This window comes from Canis lupus, chromosome 25 (genome assembly GCF_003254725.2).
Source record: "Canis lupus dingo isolate Sandy chromosome 25, ASM325472v2, whole genome shotgun sequence".
Taxonomy (NCBI): Eukaryota; Metazoa; Chordata; class Mammalia; order Carnivora; family Canidae; genus Canis; species Canis lupus.
Window position 1 is genome coordinate 7,852,097 of NC_064267.1, and position 14,840 is coordinate 7,866,936.

The 14,840-nt window shown below is 40.2% G+C and overlaps 2 protein-coding genes across 9 annotated transcripts in view; one reads left to right on the top strand and one right to left on the bottom strand.

Annotated features, from left to right (window-relative positions):
• ZAR1L (zygote arrest 1 like) overlaps window positions 1–8,956 on the top strand; it is an 88,556-nt gene extending 79,600 nt beyond the window's left edge. The window contains exon 4 of the mRNA XM_035718510.2: window positions 8,833–8,956. Within this exon, the coding sequence (XP_035574403.2) occupies window positions 8,833–8,925 (93 nt within the window). The 3' untranslated portion in view covers window positions 8,926–8,956. The remainder of the gene's footprint in view (window positions 1–8,832) is intronic.
• Window positions 1–14,840, bottom strand: part of FRY (FRY microtubule binding protein) — a 428,614-nt gene that overhangs the window by 44,528 nt on the left and 369,246 nt on the right. For all 8 annotated transcript variants that reach the window (XM_049101157.1, XM_025462552.3, XM_049101154.1 and 5 more), the window contains 5 exons: window positions 14,185–14,325; window positions 11,654–11,833; window positions 9,529–9,690; window positions 8,250–8,324; window positions 2,120–2,290 (listed from right to left, as the gene is read on the bottom strand). In XM_049101157.1, the coding sequence (XP_048957114.1) occupies window positions 2,120–2,290; window positions 8,250–8,324; window positions 9,529–9,690; window positions 11,654–11,833; window positions 14,185–14,325 (729 nt within the window). The remainder of the gene's footprint in view (window positions 1–2,119; window positions 2,291–8,249; window positions 8,325–9,528; window positions 9,691–11,653; window positions 11,834–14,184; window positions 14,326–14,840) is intronic.

Below are 14,840 nucleotides of genomic sequence, written 5' to 3' on the forward strand. Positions count from 1 at the left end.
AACTTCATAGGCAGCTATCCTACCCATTTAATAGTTGAGGGAGCCAAGAGAAATTGCACTCACGTTTAAGGGTATGAAGTGAGGTCAGTGGCAGAGTTGAAATTCCAACCTGGACCTGCCTAAACCGAAAGCTCTAGCATTTTTATTCCACCACTCTGTAAACTTGCTAGAAGCCCTTATTATAATCTTATTGGGAAGAAGCAAAACATTCTCATATAGTTTATTTTATCTGGGTGAAATATATATTTTCACACTCTTAAGTTTCTTATAAAATCTTGATCCTGTAAGATAAAATAATCACTATGCTTTTGTAATTCATGCCTGCTAGGATAATAATAGAACACTAGAAGGAAGATGAAGTATTCCTTATTTATTGTCTCTAGAAAACATTAGTATAATATTTATTTTCAAATGAGAAGCACCTCAGATTTTCCTTCCTTTATTTTAACAGAAATCAAATTTGTTAGTTCTGAAATTGTGTCTGATTTCTTTAGTTTATATCACTTCTGCTAGGTCACATCCCATAATACATTTTTTTTCCTTTTGGCTGAGACTGGAAAATGATGCCCCTCTTTTTTTCATCAAGTTTTTCCCTCATTACTTTAACTTCTAGAGTAAAGAGGTAAGTTTGAATTCTAGCCTAGGAACAAAGATTAAGTTGGCGGCCCAAATCAGGGAGGTAATCTTCTGACATTCCATTTAGCTCTGGCTGAGACATTTCGAAAGTATTCTAAATGGCTGAATTTTGATTTAGACTTTTAAAAACAATCCTCACCATATTCAGTGATTAATTTTGTTATCACTTATTAAAGTTAACAGAAAAGTCTGCCATACTTTTTACAGGTTCTAGAATAATTCAAGGTGAAAAGCTGACATTTGTTTTAAAGATGCTTTACAGTCAGTGCCTTTATACTCTTTCAGGACTGGGTCTGCTAAACTTGTTTTCTACAGAAAGAACAGGTAAAGAAAACATTCTTCATTCTGAGGACATAATTCTCCCCAGATATCCAGGGTAGGCCATGGCTGAGAGGAACAAAAGCAGATCACTTCTTGGCCTTATCTCAACATAAGAGGGTTGGTCTGCAATCATATCCTTTTAGGGAAGGTAAGCAGTGGATGCACAATTTCTCACAAGTTTATAGTTAGTCAGGAGGCGCCTACCCATCATGGGATCCAATAAACTTTGAATATGGGCCTCCATTTTAACTGTAAGACCGACAGAAAGCCCTTTCTTTGGGAAAATCAGTGCGTTTAGTTAAATGTGAAGCAACACCAGAGCCAGCTCAGTACCAGGCATTTTGACATATGGCAGTCTCCCAGTGGTCAATTTTGTTTTCCTCCATGGGGAGACTATCTACTATCCTACTTCTTGGCCCCAGCTGGAACATGCCCCTGAGCTACTGAAATGAGAGGGTCAGAATGATGCCCTTCCTTCTAATTCCAGTTTTCAGAAGCATGATTAATAACCGAAAGCATCCTATTTACCATAATTATCATTCAAATCCATGAATCTGCATTTGCCAGTTGAGACATGAATTCAGCTGCTCCAGGTGTCTAGGAACTCTAGCTACCAACCCAGAGCAGAGCACGGAGCTCTCCTGGGTCTTATGTCTTGTTTTCAAGATGTAATGATTTCATTAAACATCACAAAAATGCTGAAGCCCTTAGGCTCCTGTCTCATGTTGGAGCAGGCAAGCTCTGAAGTAATCAAATTAGAGTAATTTTGCTTTTAAAATAATTAGATGCTTAGCATATTTTACCCAGATACCTGAGAACAGGCTCAGAACATGACTATTTTTGTGATTTTTTTTTTTAAGTTCACCTTTGGACTGCACATAACACACACACACATACACACAGTCTTTGTGTGGTCATTAAATGTCAGATCTTTGCCATTTGGAAATAACTTGGCAGCTTATGCTGTGGACTCAGACAGGAAGGGTGTGGTAACTTTTGCCCAAGTTAAGCTGCTGTACTTTGAATAAGTTGATTCAAAATAAAGTTTACAGCTTTCCAATTAAAGACTTAAAAAACCTCATTATTTAGCGGGTAAAAAGAAACCATTTTCGTTAGTCAAGGAAAGGCTGAGTGGGTTATTTTTACAGAGAATAGACTGTACCTCTCCATCCTCCAGCTCCACATCTAGGAAATCGAAGTCTCTAAAGACTCTAAACTGCTGCTCGCTGTTTGTGTCATCCATGTTCTCCTGCTCTCGGGCGCCGTCCTCAGAAGACACCAAGCTCGTCTGGTGCTCAAGTAGATCCAAGTCCCCACACGATGAAAAAATCACCTACAAATCACAAGAGTCCTCTCCTGAGAGACCAGTCTCCCTCTGGTTGTTTGTGCAACAAAAACTGTAATTGGCTCTTCATGGACCTCTATTTCCAGTGCACACCTAATTCCTTAAGTGGGTATTTTTAGAATGTTCTTTTATTATTTATGTTGGACAGGTGCCTTCAAATTAAACTCATTGCAAAGATGCAAGTTCACACAGGAGTCGAGTCACATTGCTGCTGCTTAATGGATGAATACTGGATCCCACCTGGGTGTGTGTTTGTATGTGTGAGTGTGACAACTGAGTGTGTGTTCACAGACCAACTAGGGCAGCCAAGAAATTTTCCACTGTTTCCGAACTGAGGTTAGAAATTGTACACATGCACGTATATTTCACAAACATACTGTCACATAATATTTTAAAGGCTACCAATACCAAGATATGTTATTGTAGAATGACTCGTGAGGGCAAAGGATTTAACCATTTCAGAGATAAACCAGAAAATGCTGAAGAATAAGAAACAGAAGCCAAAAAGTATAGTCCTTGCTCATTTGAATTAGACGAGTGTCTGAGCAGCCATGCTTGTAATTTATATTTAAATTCCTTTCCTGTTGATATAAACAGAACAAAACATTTTTTTCCTATTGAGATCTTTTGCATGTTAACCTTTTCAACCTCTCTTCTGTATTTAGGTTCTTTCCACTGGGACATTTCAGCAGAACTTTCTAGAAATGAACTGCAAATGAACCTAAATGTTTTGCTATCCAGGCTCTCCTGCACACAGACTGATATTTTTTTTAATAAATTTATTTTTTTATTGGTGTTCAATTTACCAACATACAGAATAACACCCAGTGCTCATCCCGTCAAGTACCCCCCTCAGTGCCTGTCACCCATTCACCCCCACCCCCTGCCCTCCTCCCCTTCCACCACCTCTAGTTCGTTTCCCAGAGTTAGGAGTCTCTCATGTTCTGTCTCCCTTTCTGATATTTCCCACACATTTCTTCTCCCTTCCCTTATATTCCCTTTCACTATTATTTATATTCCCCAAATGAATGAGAACATACACTGTTTGTCCTTCTCCGATTGACTTACTTCACTCAGCATAATACCCTCCAGTTCCATCCACATTGAAGCAAATGGTGGGTATTTGTCATTTCTAATGGCTGAGGAATATTCCACTGTATACATAAACCACATCTTCTTTATCCAGTCATCTTTCGATGGACACCGAGGCTCCTTCCACAGTTTGGCTATTGTGGACATTGCTGCTAGAAACATCGGGGTGCAGGTGTCCCGGCATTTCACAGCATCTGTATCTTTGGGGTAAATCCCCAGCAGTGCAATTGCTGGGTCGTAGGGCAGATCTATTTTTAACTCTTTGAGGAACCTCCACACAGTTTTCCAGAGTGGCTGCACCAGGTCACATTCCCACCAACAGTGTAAGAGGGTTCCCTTTTCTCCGCATCCTCTCCAACATTTGTGGTTTCCTGCCTTGTTAATTTTCCCCATTCTCACTGGTGTGAGGTGGTATCTCACTGTGGTTTTGATTTGTATTTCCCTGATGGCAAGTGATGCGGAGCATTTTCTCATGTGCTTGTTGGTCATGTCTATGTCTTCCTCTGTGAGATTTCTCTTCATGTCTTTTGCCCATTTCATTATTGGATTGTTTGTTTCTTTGGTGTTGAGTTTAATAAGTTCTTTATAGATCTTGGAAACTAGCCCTTTATCTGATATGTCATTTGCAAATATCTTCTCCCATTCTGTAGGTTGTCTTTTCGTTTTGTTGACTGTATCCCTTGCTGTGCAAAAGCTTCTTATCTTGATGAAGTCCCAATGGTTCATTTTTGCTTTTGTTTCTTTTGCCTTTGTGGATGTATCTTGCAAGAAGTTACTGTGGCCAAGTTCAAAAAGGGTGTTGCCTGTGTTCTCCTCTAGGAGTTTGATGGAATCTTGTCTCACATTTAGATCTTTCATCCATTTTGAGTTTATCTTTGTGTCTGGTGCAAGAGAGTGGTCTAGTTTCATTCTTCTGCATGTGGATGTCCAATTTTCCCAGCACCATTTATTGAAGAGACTTTCTTCCAGTGGATAGTCTTTCCTCCTTTATCGAATATTAGTTGCCCATAAAGTTCAGGGTCCACTTCTGGGTTCTCTCTTCTGTTCCATTGATCTATGTGTCTGTTTTTGTGCCAGTACCACACTGTCTTGATGACCACAGCTTTGTAGTACAACCTGAAATCTGGCATTGTGATGCCCCCAGATATGGTTTTCTTTTTTAAAATTCCCCTGGCTATTCGGGGTCTTTTCTGATTCCACACAAATCTTAAAATAATTTGTTCTAACTCTCTGAAGAAAGTCCATGGTATTTTGATAGGGATTGCATTAAACGTGTATATTGCCCTGGGTAACATTGACATTTTCACAATATTAATTCTGCCAATCCATGAGCATGGAATATTTTTCCATCTCTTTGTGTCTTCCTCAATTTCTTTCAGAAGTGTTCTGTAGTTTTTAGGGTATAGATCCTTTACCTCTTTGGTTAGGTTTATTCCTAGGTATCTTATGCTTTTGGGTGCAATTGTAAATGGAATTGACTCCTTAATTTCTCTTTCTTCAGTCTCATTGTTAGTGTATAGAAATGCCATTGATTTCTGGACATTGATTTTGTATCCTGCCACACTGCCAAATTGCTGTATGAGTTCTAGCAATCTTGGGGTGGAGGCTTTTGGGTTTTCTACGTAGAGTATCATGTCATCGGCAAAGAGGGAGAGTTTGACTTCTTCTTTGCCAATTTGAATGCCTTTAATGTCTTTTTGTTGCCTGATTGCTGAGGCTAGGACTTCCAATACTATGTTGAATAGCAGTGGTGAGAGTGGACATCCCTGTCTTGTTCCTGATCTTAGGGGAAAGGCTCCCAGTGCTTCCCCATTGAGAATGATATTTGCTGTGGGCTTTTCGTAGATGGCTTTTAAGATGTTGAGGAAAGTTCCCTCTATCCCTACACTCTGAAGAGTTTTGATCAGGAATGGATGCTGTATTTTGTCAAATGCTTTCTCTGCATCTAATGAGAGGATCATACGGTTCTTGGTTTTTCTCTTGCTGATATGATGAATCACATTGAGTGTTGAACCAGCCTTGTGTCCCGGGGATAAATCCTACTTGGTCATGGTGAATAATTTTCTTAATGTACTGTTGGATCCTATTGGCTAGTATCTTGTTGAGAATTTTTGCATCCATGTTCATCAGGGATATTGGTCTGTAATTCTCCTTTTTGGTGGGGTCTTTGTCTGGCTTTGGAATTAAGGTGATGCTGGCCTCATAGAACGAATTTGGAAGTACTCCATCTCTTTCTATCTTTCCAAACAGCTTTAGGAGAATAGGTATGGTTTCTTCTTTAAACGTTTGATAGAATTCCCCTGGGAAGCCATCTGGCCCTGGACTTTTGTGTCTTGGGAGGTTTTTGATGACTGCTTCAATTTCCTCCCTGGTTATTGGCCTGTTCAGGTTTTCTATTTCTTCCCATTCCAGTTTTGGTAGTTTGTGGCTTTCCAGGAATGCGTCCATTTCTTCTAGATTGCCTAATTTATTGGGGTATAGCTGTTCATAATACGTTTTTAAAATCGTTTGTATTTCCTTGGTGTTGGTAGTGATCTCTCCTTTCTCATTCATGATTTTATTAATTTGAGTCTTCTCTCTCTTCTTTTTAATAAGGCTGCTAATGGTTTATCTATCTTATTAATTCTTTCAAAGACCAACTCCTGGTTCTGTTGATCTGTTCCACAGTTCTTCTGGTCTCGATTTCATTGAGTTCTGCTCGAATCTTTATTAATTCTCTTCTTCTGCTGGGTGTAGGATCTATTTGCTGTTTTTTCTCTAGCTGCTTTATGTGTAAGGTTAGCTTTTGTATTTGAGTTCTTTCCAGTTTTTGAATGGATGCTTGTATTGCGATGTATTTCCCCCTTAGGACTGCTTTTGCTGCATCCCAAAGATTTTGAACAGTTGTATCTTCATTCTCATTAGTTTCCATGAATCTTTTTAATTCTTCCCTAATTTCCTGGTTGACCCTTTCATCTTTTAGCAGGATGGTCCTTAACCTCCACGTGTTTGAGGTCCTTCCAAACTTCTTGTTGTGATTTAGTTCTAATTTCAAGGCATTATGGTCTGAGAATATGCAGCGGACGATCCCAATCTTTTGGTATCAGTTCAGACCCGATTTGTGACCCAGTATGTGGTCTATTCCACACAGACTGATATTATATAAAGTGACTAATATGATTTTCTTAACCATTATATTGTCTGGTCTTCCTTGAAAAGTAGGCAAATCATTTATATGCATTTAATATAACAAGTGTCTCTCAAAAGTAAAAAAGAATGATAGGTTTTATTTTTATTTTTTTAAAAAGATTTTATTTATTTATATATTCATTCATTCATTCATTCATCCATTCATTCATTCATGAGAGACACAGAGAGAGAGGGACAGACATAGGCAGAGGGAGAAGCAGGCACCCAGTGGGGAGCCCAATGCGGGACTCGATTCCAGGGGACCATGACCTGAGCTGAAGGCAGATGCTCAACCACTGTGCCCCCAGGCATCCCGAATAGGTTTTAAGTATACTTTTTTTCTTCCAGTGTTTGAGAATAGTCCTGTGATTTGCATTACATTCTCATAAAATGGTCCATGGCACACAGTTTGCACAGGGATTGCAAATGGCTCTATGAGGGGAACAGCACCGAGGGCCAGGCAGCTAGTTCATAAGAGATGGGGCTAGAATTCGGATTTCCTCAGTTGGAGGCTCCTTTTCCCAGTCAGTGCTGTGTCTCCTATCTGTAACATGCTCCAGACAAACATTTGTAGCTAGAAGAGCCTCAGCACAGAAAGCAGGCAGTTTGGATCTGAGCAGGAAGTACCAGCCAGAATGGCAGTAGGAGATGGCCCTCTCTGGAAAGCTGCCCTGCAGAGGCAAAGTGCCCTTGGTCCCCTTCCTCCCTCTGCCCCTGCTACTATTGCCTTGTTCCCTCCCTGCTATGTAATGTCGTGGGAGCAGTAACAAACCTTAACTGATCAATAACATGAAAAAGGTGACTTCGGTGGAAGCCGAGCTCAGCTGCTGGCTGGCTGGGGCACATTTCCCCAATGATATGAAACACTAATCTGCACTTGAGTGAATATATATGAGCCTCTAACATTTCACCTGCTCATGAATTACACTAGTAGATTCATTTTGAGATTGGAAAGACAGCTTCCCAGAACAACTCTTTGCTAATTCTTACTCGATTTGGGAAATTATTTAGTTTGCTATTTAGTTTTTTTGTTGGTAACAAAGACGCAAAGACGCTGAGATATAGACAAAATAAAAATACCCCTGAAACCAGACCCTGAGATTTTTTTTCCTTTTGCTACAACAGACTCCCAGACAACTTGAATTTTCTAAATTATTTAAAAGCTTCAGAAGCTAAATTCTAATACTGTGATTATTCATTTATTCCAAAGCCCAATGGCATGTTGTTGTTTTAACTGTAACACCAGTGGATGTTTAAAAGAGAAAAACCCCATAATGATATATCATTATTTCCATCCCTATTGTGCATAAGTAAAACAATGACATCACAGGAAGAGGTATGCATACACAGGGCAAAATTACACTGCATAGGAATGTATATTAAATATGGTGGTGCAGGAGAGAATGATGTATACATATTTTAAGGATATCTGGGCATATTTATAAAAAATCAAGAAATTTTAAACAAGGAAAAGAACTATTTGCAGAAACTAGAGCAACAAAATCATTCATTGTTTCTGAACTAAAGGACGTTAAAAAGCATAGGGTGGAGAGAAATAATGTATGGGTTTGATCTAGATGGTGGATATCATACCTATAATTCACAGCAGACTTCTTTAAAGCTAAAAGAGATCAAAGGTAAAAAAAGATATGGTACCAACATAAACATGATACATGACAGAACTTACTGATGGATTTTTGCTTAATCCTACTTCTTGGCCACACAGAGAAAGGACGTGCACCAACTTCTCTTTTGTCCTCTTCTGGAAAAGAGACACACAAACACATTTTAATCACGGGGTCCTGTGATCAAATCTGCTCCAATACTGTAAGCCATTAGCCACATAGGACTATGGTCCCTGGAATGTGGCCAGTGAGAACTGAGATGTAAAATACACAGAGACTTGGTATGAAAAAGGAATGCAAAATATCTCATTAATAATTGCAAGATATTGGCTGCACATGGAAATAATATGAAATATATTAGTTAAATAAAATGTTATTAAAATGATTTTTACCTGTTTCTTTTTAATTTTTTTAAAGTGACCATTAGAAAGTTTAAAATGAGGCACACTTTGTGTTTCTACTGGACAGTGTTGATCTAAGCTTTCCCAGGGAAGGGGGTGAAAATCAGCCCCTGGGTTCTTCAGCAGATACTCATGACTTCCCTTGATAATCTTTTCTTGTCTGTTACAACTTTCAGCATTAGAAATGCTTTCCTCATACCTACATTAAATCTACTATGTTCTAACACAAATCTATTTTCCTCAGACTGTCCATGGACACCATGAATGGAGTGTGTGCCTAGGAGACAGCAGTCAGAAGGGCTACTGGAAAGCAAAGCATTTGCACATCTTAGACTAAGCGCAGGCCTCCCAAATGTCCATTCATGGAGCAGCAGGTAGATCTGACTACTTTCTACCCTCTTTTTAATTCCTGACTCCTTAGCACATTTGCTAATCTCTTCCCTCCTTCCTTCCCTCTCCATCAATGTAAGAATTTAGACAATTTTACTAGTTGAAAAAGCAGTGTGGCTTGAGGAAGCAACTGTAAAGGCAGATTCTGTATTCTTGTGCAGCCCTATCATGTAGAACTGGTTGGGAGAACTAAGAATGCATTGTTTGGAGAAAAGAGAACTCATTTGGATGAGTGGCAGAGAGGGTGGGGTTTCTTTATCCATTTGAAGGGCTGCCATGTGTAAGAGAGGTCTCATTTCATCTAAGTCTTAAGAGAACTAGGACCAACAGGCCGAGGCAGCAAATGTCAGACTTCAACTCAATGTAATGAGCTGTTCCAAGATAAACTAGGTTCCCTTGGAATGCCATAAGATCCTCATCACTGAAGTGTTGATGCCCAGAAGATGGGCAATGTCAGGCTGGTGCTGGAGGAAACCCTTATCACGTGGGCATTTGGGCTCATAGGTCCCCCTGAACTCCTTTCCAATCCTGGAAGTCTAGAATTCTATACCTGAGAATACTGAGGCCTTTTCCAGCTTACAGGAACAAGAACATTGGAATTGGAGCCTGATGAAGTAGAGGATGTGCTCCTGGTAACGGCCATGGCCCTGGGCTTCCCATCCCGTCCAGAAGAGTTCTGTAGCTCATCGTATCGCCTCCCGATGATTGGTGTCTTGACAAAAAAAGGAATACAAAAGTTCATGTTCTATCTGTTTGATAGTTCTGTGTACTATGGGAGCACTCTACCCAGCAGCAGCCAAGCCCTGCTTATTTGATTAAAACTTAGACAAGTTCAGTGTCATAAGTAGACTCATTTTCCTGATGTTCAAACACATTCTAAATCATTTTACATCTTCAACATTTTCCTACCCTCGTTAGCAGCTGAAAACAAATCCAATTGCTTGTTCTTAAACATACTCTAGAAACCACTGATAAAGATGAGAAGCAAAACATTCAGGAAAGCAAATAGTTTTCAGATATTTGAGCTTAAAAGAATTCCTTATTGTTATAACCAGAGACCAGAGTTCCTTCCTTCTTCTCAACCTTTAAATCTTAGTTATTTAAAAACTCATTTAAATTGGTTCTATCTTTTCAGTTTTATTTATTTATTTATTTATTTATTATTTATTTATTTATTCATTTATTTATTTATTTATAGATTTTATTTATTTATTCATGAGAGACAGAGAGAGAGAGAGAGAGGGAGAGAGAGAGAGGCAGAGATACAGGCAGAGAGAGAAGCAGGCTCCATGCAGGAAGCCCCACGTGGGACTCAATCCTGTGTCTCCAGGATCACACCCGTGGCCCGAAGGCGACGCTAAACTGCTGGGCCACCGGGGCTGCCCCTTTTCAGTTATTTAAATGAGTAAATTCATGGCCAGGTACTTGGGCAACACTTTAGAAGTTTATTTCCCGAGAATTCCTTTCTCATGCTGGTGTGTGGTGGCTGGGTAGTCAGCCTTGCTGCAGAACCCTGTTTGTGGGCCTGCCCCTCTATCCCCAGGTGGCAGACACCAGTTGGAAATTCTTCATCTGGTTCTCCAGCTTTTTATTCTGGAGCAGCTCTGTTCCTGGGGTGTGCAGCCGACTGGCTGCTTCTTTTCTGTGCCCCTTTCGAACAGAACTGACTTCAGTCAAGGAGTAAAAGTAGCTTTTCCCTTCAGCAATGTAAAAAAATGTTAAAAATTTAAAAAATAATTGATTGGATACCTTAATATCATACACATACTAAATACAGATGCAGGAATCATGAGGGCAGCAAAAGAGTATCTCAACCTTGGTACTGAAGGGGCAATGAGACCGTTGTGTGAAGAAACCCAACCTGGCTACAACCTACTTAATAGAGCAAATAAGTTTCACATAACCAGATCTGGTTTATTCTTTCAGTGAATTTATTCATTCAGCAGTTCTGAAGAATATTTGTTAAGTACCGTTCTTGTACCAGACCATGGTTACAAAATGGACAGAAAGTAGTTTCTGCTTTGGCGAGGTTATGGGGCATGGGGTACACGAGACAGGAAAGTAAAGTATTTGCACATCTTAGACTAAGTACAGGCCTCCCAAATGTCCATTCAAGCAGGAGCGGGTAGGCCTGGCTACTTTCTGCCCCCTCTTCTCTCCCTGACTCTTTAGTTTGGTTCACTGGTTCCTTCCCTCCTCCCTCCCTTCTCCCTCGAGGCAAGACCTTAGATAATTGTACTGGTTTAAAAAGCAGCATGGTTTGGGGAAGCAACTGTAAAGGCAGATTCTGTATTCCTGTCAATCTCAGTCATTTGCTGGTCCGGCTGGGAGTTTGGACAGCAAAGTTGTGGATATAAAGATAGGACATGACACCTGTCGGGTAAAGAAGGAGTGAAGGTCATGCTTTAAACATGCTTAAGATCATTCTGTTTTTAAAGTTATCTTTTAAAAAAATCCTTTAAAAAATAACGGGTGCTCACTTCTGTTTTTAGAGGCTGTCAGCTGAGAGCCCTAATGAATATGACACTTGATGTGTTCTTAAAAAACAACCTAATTTAGGCCTTAGAAAACTTAGTTTGAAATAAACATAAAATAAGTGTCTGTTTCCCAGGCAGCTAGTTGTGATCTTTGCTATTAATTCTCCCTGCTAAGGTTGACAGAAACAGATAACATACCTCTGAAATATCGAAGTGAAAGTCTAGGGTTTTTCCAGGTAATTCCTTAGAGGCACTGGTCCACACTCGATGTATTTCTATCTTTGAGAGGTCACTGTGCTGATAGGAAGGCAAAACAAGACTGGCAGATCGCGACACTACCAGCTTCAGGATATTCAAAGCTTCTCTCCAGTGAACACTCTGAAGAGAATAAAACATTCAATGATCAGAAACAATTTCATTAAAAAAACAAAAAACAAAAAAGAAAAAACGAGTCTACTGCTAGCAACTGAACCTTTTTTAAAAAACATTTAAATTCAATTAATTATCATACAGTGTTTTATTCGTTTCAGAGGTAGAGTTCAGTGATTCATCAGTTGTATGTAAGACCCAGCTCCTGAAACTTCTCACGACCAGTCAGAATTCCCTGATGGAAAACAGTGCCTCAAATTCTATCTTACGTAAAAGGCCAATGACACAAAAATACAATTTATATGTAAGAGGGGATACATTTAGGAAATAAGCAAATAAAAAAATAGCAAATTCTGTCCATATTCAAATAAACAGAAGTTTAAAACGACAAGGTACCATTTTTGCCAATAAGGTACCTCCTCCATTTGAACAAAAACAATCCCCAATGCATTTACGCTATTGACCACTCACTCTTTCTCAAAACTCTCCCTGATTCCAGCTTCCAGTCTTCCTTAGTTTTTCTCCTACTTTTCTGGCTTCTGCTGCTTCCTTTGCTCCCTGGGCGCCTCTTCTCTTCTCACTTCATACCTTCCTCATGATCTAACCCAGGACTCTGGGAGGCATGGTTAGCTCCCATCTTTTCATCTTCTGTATTCCTGCTGGCACTGGATCAGCTGAATCCTCTCTGGCCTCTGCCTGGACTATTTCAATGTCCTCTTAACTGGTCTCCTGGCTTGCGGCCTCTACTGAAGTCCAGCATACCCACCCCAACTACAGTGATCTTTCTAGAACTCTTCAGACCATGCCCCTTCCCTGCCTAAATTTCTTCAAGGGCTCCCTCTGGTGGGCAGGGTGGAGTCCACACTCTTTAAGCACAGCCTACAGGAGTAATATCCCCCACCCCAAGCTGCCCCTGGAGATCTTCACACTAGGCAAGCTCTCTTTGCCATTGTGTCTTTACTTATGCTATTCCCTGTCCTGGAATGCCCTTCCTCTCCTTATTGGTTTATCACAGGCCTACTTTTCCTAAAAGACTCACTTTGTTTTGGAATCTTTGTCTCCCTGACAAACCCCAGGCCAACTGGGCTTCTCCCACAAAAATACTGAGCATAGATAAGTTAACTTGATAAAAGTTATTATTATTATTTACCCAGCCTTTGGAATAAGAGCACATGAAATAAACCATATTTCCTTCACTGTTAAATTCCGTACAAGGGAGGTCATGATTTGAATGTGGAATTAGCCATCATTCAAGATAAGATATCGAATAACAGAGATAGCCCACAGGCCTGAGTGAGAATAGGCAGCCTAGTAAAACAATTTTTTTCTTTTGATCAAGGGCACATGATTTGTAGAAAAATGTGAACCAAACCCCTGGCTCCCAGGACTTCCGTGAAGTGAGAAAGTGTTACTGAATGCTTACTACCTGCATAAATGATTTTTGGAGAAATGAAACTCGAAAAATAGAAACTAAAAAAGGGGGGATCCCTGGGTGGCGCAGCGGTTTGGCGCCTGCCTTTGGCCCAGGGCGCGATCCTGGAGACCCGGGATCGAATCCCACGTCAGGCTCCCGGTGCATGGAGCCTGCTTCTCCCTCTGCCTATGTCTCTGCCTCTCTCTCTCTGTCTCTCTGTGACTATCATAAATAAATAAAAATTAAAAAAAAATTAAAAAAAAAAAAAAAGAAACTAAAAAAGGCTTGGAATCATATTTAGCAGTAAATAATTTCTGCAAGCAATGTGATGTTGAAGTGACAACAGGGAAAAAATATCTAATTTACACTGTATGGCTTTGTGGATGATTTTAACCAGATAGAATCTAGCATCTGCCCTTGAAGTCTGCAACTCACAGAGTACACCCCTGCATTTGTTTTTTTGTAGTATTTTCAACACATTTTTGCAAGTTGTTTAACCTGACTTCTCTCAACTCCAAAGTGATCATTTTAACCCCTGAATTAACACTTTGCATGTGGAAACACCTGGCCTATAACCTAGCACACCTAAGTTCCTTCTCTCTTCTCCTTCTTTGAAATAGGATACTACAGATTCAACACTGCTGCCCTTCCCAGCCAGGTGTTTGCTTTTAATACCCAGTCTGTAGGCCCCAAGAGGCAGAAACACATTTCTGAGGGCTCAGAAATGCACCAGAGCTTGTCCTGTCTTTCTTCTTACTGTACCACTTGGGGTGTGGTCAACCACCACAAATGACTGCTCTCAGTGGGTTAAGGATGCCAATAAATTAATGTGCAGCCTGGCACCCTGATAACTTTGCAGCCAAGTACAAGCTACAAATCTCCAGTCTTTCTAGAATGACTCTCTGGAAACATCCTTGTTCATAAGTGAAGTCATCCAGATACTCACTTGCACATATTTTTCAATGGTCTTCAGAACTTCCACATTAAACTGCTTTACAGGGACGACTGACAAGTCCATGTAGCTGAGGAGACTGTAGATCACCTGGAGGAGGGGCTGCTGCATACTGGGGAGACCCTTCTCCAGCAGCTGTGGGAGGCAAGGTACAGTGTCAGTTGGTGTGTGACACCCGCCTTTTCATACAGAAGGACCAGTGTCTCCCAACACCTTTATGATTGCATTTTTCCTTAGAAAGGAATGGAAAATCCTAACCACTAAAGAAATGAAGATATCATTAAAGGTAATGTAGGGTACCTGGATGGCTCAATTGGTTAAGCATCTGCCTCCGGCTTGGGTCATGATCCCCAGGGTCCTGGGATTGAGCACTCAGCAGGGAGCCTGTCTCTCCCTCTCCCTCTGCCCCTCCCCTTGTCCCCTACTCATGCTCGCTTGTACTCTCTCTCCAATAAATAAATAAAATCTCAAAAAATTAAAAAAAAAACAAAACAAATGCAATGTAAGCACACCTGAATATATAGATACAATATTCATAAATGGAATACATACAAAATAAATCTCAAAAGGAAAGCACCAAATACCACTAATTATTGAAAATTACAAATTAAGACAAAAGGCACAAGTTATTAGTTATCAAACTGGCAAGG